Here is an 8,214-nt window from a genome sequence, read left to right as displayed (position 1 = left end):
GTGGCAGCAGTCAAAGGTGTCTCAAAGAGAGCTCAGAACTTCCAATTCTGCCCCAATTCCCCCTGATGTCCCTGGGAGCTGAGGTGGCCCTGGGACCTGTATTGCACTTAGTTCACAAACCACTCTAACCTTTCAATTTTTGGTCAAGGACTCACAGATAAGGCACATTTTCTGCTCCCACTAATAAATTCAAGCTCTACTCTTTTGATCCCCTTGAACTTTTATTTTCTTCACTGCCTTAGCTAAAAAGATAACGCAAATCACCTCAGCTTGCCCCTTGTCCTGGGGGCATTAATCCTTACTCCTAGCAGAGAGAGTTTTACACCTACTTTTAGCTGCCAAGTGGAAAACGTGGCTCCACATCCCCAGAATTGTGCCTGTGTTTGTTGAGGCCAGCAGCTGGTGGGGTGTGAGGTTTTCTGCTGAGAGGCCAGGGCTGGTGACAGAGCTCCTGCCTGGCTGAGCCCCCACTCTATCTGGAAATTGTGTTTTCTGCAAACCAAACAGACCAGAGAAAGTACATCTGCTGCTTGTTTATTGATTTAGGGCTCTTCCTGCCTGTTTCTGGGAAAGAAGAAAAAAAAAAAAGAATAAAAGGCCACCTTCATTATTTCACTTTTAATTTCCTTTCTCCAAAGTAAGCAGAGCAAAATTAGATTTAGGCTGATGCATATTCCACAAATAAATTACATGGAACTAGAGTGGTTAAATGAACTTTGCTTGGGGATTATTGGAAAGATAAATATTTAAACATTGAACTTGAGGTAAGTCATGTTTATGCAACATCTGGGGTTTTTTTTGTCACTGCTTCTCCACCCCCTCTTTTTTTTCCTATTGTGGCTTTCCTAGTCAGCTCAACCCTGAGGACATGAAAGCAGGGTGAATACCACCTTCAGAAAACTCTGTTGTCTGTATTGTTGCCAGCAGAGGGTTTTTCTTTTTACTTTTTTTAAAGCAGATGATCTTTCCCTGGCTCTATTTTTATGGAAGTCTTTGATTATATTTCACACTATGTCTCAGTTAAAAGAACTGGAAGTAAATTTAGAAGAATTCAAATTATATATATTGGGGGGGGAAAAAATCTTTCCGCTTGTATTGAAATTGTTCAAAAACATTTAAATTGCAGTAGAACTTATAAAACATTGAGCACCATAGTGTATGAAGTTTTAATTTGAAGATTTTATTTTAAATTCATAGACTTTTAATTGCAGGATGACACTCTATTAACCAGACTCCGAAACTCCAGAAAATTTCTGCAGTAGGGAAGGATAGGGATTTCTACTCCATATGGAAAAAATGCAAACCGAGGTCCACATGGGGACTATGCTGGTTAATTCTGTAGCCACCTATTGGGTCACTGAATTTTCTGCACTACAGATTAGCCAGGGTGATATTGGTGGTATTATGGAATTTTATCAAATTAGAATACTCCTTTCTACAGTAAAAAAACAAGCTAAGCAGAGTTAGGAAATCTTTAGGTGGCCAGATACTGAAGATTGATACAATGAAGTATTTGCCTTTTAAGCTCACAGTACAAAAATCTTCAATTTTAAACGGTCAGTGCAGATGAAGCACTAAAAAACCATAATTAATAATAATTATCCTTGGTATTATGACATCAATAAGGCAATAATGAAATGAACTGGCTTTTTAGATTTTCATGCTCATCTAGAAGTGACATCCATCCTCCCTGGATAAAATGTGAATATTCACTGTTGTTATTTTGATTAATGGCATTGGATCAGCAAATGTCAGTGTGTTCCTCAGCTGTTTGCATATGTGTTCCCACAATGAGCCAGGAGTTTTTCCAGTTGCTACCAATATTTATTACCAATCCAATCAGATTCACATGACTATAAATTTTGAAAATTTTATTCTACATTTGCCAAATATTCTGGTTTCTGTCTAATTAATGATGGTAGTTTATTGCATTGCTATTTAAGATAGAAGTCCTGGTAATCCTGTTTTTTTATTTTGCTGTATTTTGTGTACATTATATGTATGTGGAAGGGTTCATGCAGTGCAGACACTTCTATCTCTCACATTTATGAACTTGGCAGAGTTCTCAGTTTCTCTGGTTGCCCTTTGGTTCTTTCTTTGTTTTTTCCTCTCAGGTTTTAATTGCCAGAGTAGAATTTTTGCTTTCCTGAATTTAAGAAAGGTTTCAAAAAATCCGCAATATTTTTGTAAAATGGCCTCTCCCCCTCAGCAATGCTTTTCAAAGCAAATAGCTTTTATAGCAGTAATTATAATATGAATTATAATTATCAGTAATCATAATGCAAATTAAAGGGAAATCCATGAAGCTGATAAATTTTCACTGTCACTATCACACTTGTATATTATATAATGTTCACCAAATATAGGAATAGTCTGGGGAGTGCCTGTTCTGCCAAAATGACCAGAAAAGAGCAGATTGGGAAATGGGATGGGAGGATTCAGGCAAGTTTTCTTTCATTTCCACGGGACATTTCAGGTTTTGTTGGCAGAACAATCTCCTGGCCATGGCTGCCAGAGAGGTGCTGCACGATGGCAGAGGGAAAACTGAGATAATTAAAATTAGAGCAGCAATAAAGGCAAAGCTGCTCAAACTCCAAAATAACAACTGCTGAACTTCATGGACCTGTCCTAGGGAGAGCTACAAACAAGAGAAGTGCTGAGATTACTGAATTTTGCCTGGCTGGTTTTTTTCCTCTCTGGAGTTTGAGCTGCAGCATCCAGAGCCTCTTCCCTCAGTCTGTGCTGGGATGTGGTGGAGCACGTGGAATCTCAGGATCAGGGTCCAGAGAAAATGATGTTACTGCATTTTTCTGAGGAAGAAAGCACTTTTTTTTTTTTTTTTCTTTTAAATGTGAGTTGTGTTGGTTCCTGTGGCCCACAGAGGATTCCACAGCTTTGGAATCACAGGAAGATCCGTGGTCCTGTTAATTACAGGAGTGTCATCTGTAGTGCTGTGCTCAGAGGTCTGCCAGCATTTCCATTACAAACCCCCCTGCAGTGGTTTGCAGCTCAGTCACAGAAATGTGCTGCTGCCCTGATGAATCTTGAGTCTGGCAATGATTTGTTCTCCTCCTACCCCCAAAAGTGGAAAAGAGTTTGGTTTAAAATCTAAAAGTGATACACCAGTGACTGGATGTTGACTAAGCAGGAACTGTGGTTGCTGCAGTTTAGCAAGAACTTCATTCTTAAATTCCTGTAGAGATGATTTTACTGTGCAATGAAGTGCTTTTGGTTATTCTAAACTAATTCTAAACTAATCAAAACCTCATAAAACCTCTAACAATTCTTAGTTTATGTTCTAGAGCATCAGCTTTGCCTCTGACTGTATTTATTGTGTTGGAATGTGGCACTAAAATAAATGTTTGGAGCCTGTAACACTGTCCTGCTGCTGCCCAGTTTAATTACATGTTGAAGGTGTTCAGCTTCTTATTTCTAGTTATAAACCTGTGAAATGAGGTTGTGCTTGATTTGGTAGAGGTTCAAGATATGCAAGTTTTAACTGGAGAAAAAGCAGTGCCAACCATGCCCATGACTGGGAGATCTCAAACTTTTTCAAGTGAATGATGGAAGTAAAAGTGGTCATTCACAGCATTTTTTGAGACACAGAAGCATTCCCATTTCATTGGATAAAGTGAATTTCCCTATTTTCATATGCTTCTGTGTACTTGATTTCCTACTCAGTGGTTGGATTATTCCCAGTTATTCCCTGCATTCTGCGCAGGAGCAGGAGCCTTCCCTAGAAAACTCGGATGTTCTGTGTCACAAGCTAGGACCTGCCTTTAAAGCAAGTTTTAGTGAATTTTACATCACTGCTTTCATAAGTAGTCAGAAAATGTATTAACACCCCTGCTAAATAGTGGAAACGAAGGGAGAAAGGTGGTTAATTTGTCATCATTAATGATTATAGCCCCGGAGAGTGTGAGTTTGTGAGTCAGAAAACACAGAAGCAAAACTGAAAATAGGAAACAGCAGAAATTCAGTGTAAGAAGTGAAGTTAAAAGACATACAAAAATGTTAATATTAAGAATATCTGAGAACAATTGGCTGCATTTGGAATAACACTGTGTTCAGAAAATACACCCAGGAAGTCACCAGAACACAGAGGATGAGCAGTTTGGGACACCACATGGCCAGAACAGTTTTGGCCACATTATATCATGTTTAAATATTCTCCCTAAACGACGCTGTTTATCAATGAGCTCGGGCTCTCTGTCTTCTCTAATGTGCCTGTTTTGTTTCCCCCAGCTCACAATGCCAACCTTTCCTGTTGTTGTGAAGATTGGACATGCTCACTCAGGCATGGGAAAGGTGCAGATGCTACTTGTTGCATGTTGGGAGCCTGGGGTTTGTCCCTTACCTGTGCATGCTCATTCCTTCCCTGATATTTCACCTTTTATCTACCCAGACTGTCTCGAATCCCCCCCCCCCCCCCCCCCCCGCCCCTTGCAAATCTCTGTCTGCCCATACTAAGAAAGCATCTCTCTTTAGGAAAATAAAAACATGCCCAAAGTGAGGCCTTTGCAGCTGGAAAGTCACCTTATGTGGGATGTGTTTTGAACTGTGCTGAGATGCTTTCTCAGAGCAAAACCTTGTTCATTAATTTATTGTCTGCACTGAAACTCTTCAAGAGTCAAGGTCTGATGCACAATCCAACTTTATGGAGCTGGGAGTGTGGGAAGGTTTTGCCTTGGTTCTTTGTTGGTTTCAGCTTGATACTGAACTTGGATTTCTTATCTTGATATGTTGTCTGTAATTGTTTAATACCTCTGTATAACTGCTGCTTTCTTTCTCCAAAGTAATTGCATTTCAGTGGTGAGTACAGATGTTTTGGTGTCAATTATCTCACAGTGCAGGGCCAGTGGGAGAGAATTTAAATCTCATTTTCACTGCTACCAGTGACAATTTCTACTGCTTGCAGAGGAACTTCTCTCACTGAATACACTTCAGTGCTAGAAGTACTTTTGATTTTGAAACAATTAATCACAGAATAGTTACATTTATCGAATCCCTAAAGTTCCATGAACTTAATATTTGCCACTATTTTCAGCTAGAAAACTGATTTAATTACAACTTGTAGTGTATGTTATTTTTTGCCTATGACTGTTTTAATTTGCTTCATATTTAGTAACTCTTTGGAAGTCTGGCATCCAATTTAATTGAGGGCAGACTGAACCGCTAATCAAACTGCACTTTCTGTGGATTGCATATGTGAAGTGTTAGATGCTTATGCTGTACTTTGGATATTCACCTCTCATAGAGAAAAGGGGAAAAAATGCACAGAAATGTTCCTCATATCAAATGGCAAGAAATAAGTCTTTCTTTTAGCTATGAAATATTGCAAACTCTCCAAGGTTGAATGCAGTCAGAGAGCCAAGGAAGGTTCCCCTGGAAGCCCAGCCCTCCCTGGGGGCACTGCTGGCAGCAGCATTTCCAGAGCTCCCAGTTAGACCCACACAGGCCAGTACGTTTTCAGAAAATCAAGTTGAAACCAGGCCTTGTGTCTGGTTTGTGGCTCTCAAATGGCAAATTACTCTGTATCTTTCTCCATCTGAGAACTGGGGGCAAATGCTTAGACTTTGGGCTTTTATCTCCAAATTCCATTTATTGTGCCACATCCCACCTCCCAGCCCTGGCCCTCAGGTTCCCTTTTCAGTGCGGGCAGAAGGAGAAGCAAACAGGATGCTGGGCTTGCAAGGAGCTGCAAACTCCTAATATTGGATCCCATGGGAAATCCTGGTGCTGCCTGCTCCCTCCCCACCCTGCAATGCCCTGTGGATCAGCGCGCTGGAGCGACGCTTTCCGGTTTTCCACCTGCCCCAAGGCTTCTCTCCCACGCCCTTTTCACTCCCTGCTTCCCCAGCTCAGAGTATTGCCCTCCCTGTCCAGAGGTGATGTCTCTGTCCTCCCTCTTCCCTCTAAAATCTCCTCCTCCTCCCTCTCCCCCAGATCAGCATTCCCCACTTTTCCATCCCCCCTCTTCTTTCAAGATGTAAAAGCTGATGGTTCAGTGCCACTCACCACCTCAGCAGAGCGTTCCACACCTGGGAAATCCCAGCCCTGGAAAGCCCAACTCCTTCAGAGAAGAGAGGAAAATGAGAATAATGGTTCTGCTGCCTGGAGCCAGCCCTCTGTGCTCCCTGTGGACCTGTCCTCCCCAGGATATCAGGATCCATCAGCTCCTCCCTCATGGGAAAAGCTGGTGGGATGATGTGAAAATTCCTTGTGGGCTCCATATATATTTAGTTACCTGAGCAATTTACAGAAACAGCAAGAATCTTCATCAATTGGAATTGCATGTCACACCTAAAAAAATTCTGAGATCTGTGTTATCTATAACTGACTAATATCTCTTTTAAAAAAAATTAAAAAGCAAAATAAAATTCTAGTGTCTGCAAATTGTTTTCTCCAGATGAGCAGGTAATATTTTGCTGAGAAAAATAGGTATTTTAAAGCAGGAATGTTACAGAGCCCAGAAACCAGATAAAAGATCAGATTTTTTTTTAATGTTGTCAAAACCATGCTTCTCACCAATGCCATTTGCAACCAAATTCTACATTTTGTTCCTAATTGCTCTTTTTTTCTTTTGTCTGTGCTGTGTTCTTATGGTGTGATGGCTCCAGATCAAGGTAGACAACCACTACGATTTTCAGGACATAGCCAGCGTGGTAGCACTCACTCAGACCTACGCCACCACTGAGCCCTTCATAGACTCCAAATATGACATCAGGATCCAAAAGATAGGCAGTAACTACAAGGCATACATGTGAGCCAAATCCTTATGTTCTTTCCTGCTTTTGTTTCAAAAGTGATAAGCACCAGTGAGATTAAAGAGTGTTGGATGAGTCTCTGAGATGATGCCTCCCTTGTCACATGCTGTGGAAAGAGTATTTTAAACTTTCTGGATTTATAAAAATTCTTTTTATCAGTTGATTGTGGATGGGAGGAGGAGAATGAGACACCAGGTGAGCCTGCCAGAGGGTTTTTTTTCTGCTAACTTGTGTTCATTATTTTCATTTAAAGGAAGGAGCAGTTGGAAGAGGGTTTGGTTTCAGGGAGGACTTGTTAATTGAGATTTCTTCATATCTTGTCATCAATTTAAGGACATATTTTCTTCAATTTTTTCTTCTCCCTCTGAGGATAAGTTGGATGGCATTCATTCACACAAACAAACCTGGACTGTCACACTTTAATGGAACAAAGTCCTCTCCTTTCAATGTAACACATCAAAGAAACCATCCGATCCTGCAGTGACCTTCACAGAGATGCATGAAAACCTCTTCCTGTTTAAGAGCCCAGGTGTTTATTTAAAGGTCCTGACGAAAGGAGAGGCTCAAAGGATGCTCCAGCTTCACAGAGAGCAGTAAGCTGGGGCAGCACACCAAATTGTGACGCAGCAGTTGAGCTCTGGTACCTGTGTTTATTGAGATTTTTACCCTCTTTCAATTATCAGGCAGTGTCATCTGACAAACACCTGCTTCATGTCTCATTTTGTGGCAAGTTAGATCATCTCATGCCTTTGTTCCCTCACAATCCTGAGGCAGGGAAAATTTAACAGAACATGGATAAAAATACATGTTTACATATCCACACCCACATCCAGACACAGGGATATTTCTCAAGGAGCTCCTGAACACTGGAGAGATCAGAAAAGCCTTGTAAATCATTTGTCAGGTACAGTCAGGTTCTTTATCAGTAAAGAACTGCAGGCAAACAATAAATATTGAGAGAAGCTGAAGCTGGAGTTGGCTTAAAGCAAATCCAAAAACCGTTTTATCATTTAAAAGATAGGGTTGGTGTTAAGAATTTAGAACAGCCATGAGGAAATGTAAACTTTGGTCCAGGGTGGGAGAAAGGGAAAAACTTCTGTCCTTAGGCTGATACTGGGAGGACACAGACTCTTGGCTTCTCACCAGCCGTCGCTGTCCCAGGACCTGCTGCTCTGTCCTGACCTGGCGCTGAGGGACACTTGAAAAGAACATCCAAGGTTTGGCCTTCCCAGAACAGCTCCGAAATCCCTCCCTTACACGTGAGGGGCCGCAGGGAAGGCCAGACCTGGTGGGAGCTCTGTTCCCATGGCCAGACCCACGCTCAGTCCTCCCGCTCCGGCCGGAGCCCAGAATTCGCTGAACAATGCCAAAGCAGCGTGGTGGGAATGGGAGTTGTACAGTCACCAAGGCAGGACGCAGAAAGCTCACAAGGACTCTGAGGTTTCTG

At 41.5% G+C, this 8,214-nt stretch overlaps 1 protein-coding gene across 3 annotated transcripts in view; it reads left to right on the top strand.

Annotated features, from left to right (window-relative positions):
• SYN2 (synapsin II) overlaps window positions 1-8,214 on the top strand; it is a 154,382-nt gene that overhangs the window by 111,298 nt on the left and 34,870 nt on the right. For all 3 annotated transcript variants that reach the window (XM_062500556.1, XM_062500557.1, XM_062500558.1), the window contains 2 exons: window positions 4,246-4,308; window positions 6,621-6,763. In XM_062500556.1, coding sequence (XP_062356540.1) covers window positions 4,246-4,308; window positions 6,621-6,763 — 206 coding nt within the window. The remainder of the gene's footprint in view (window positions 1-4,245; window positions 4,309-6,620; window positions 6,764-8,214) is intronic.

The sequence above is a fragment of the Cinclus cinclus genome, chromosome 12, assembly GCF_963662255.1.
Source record: "Cinclus cinclus chromosome 12, bCinCin1.1, whole genome shotgun sequence".
NCBI classification, from domain to species: Eukaryota; Metazoa; Chordata; class Aves; order Passeriformes; family Cinclidae; genus Cinclus; species Cinclus cinclus.
The sequence above is the reverse complement of the archived record's forward strand: the minus strand, read 5'-3'. Positions and strand labels throughout refer to the sequence as shown.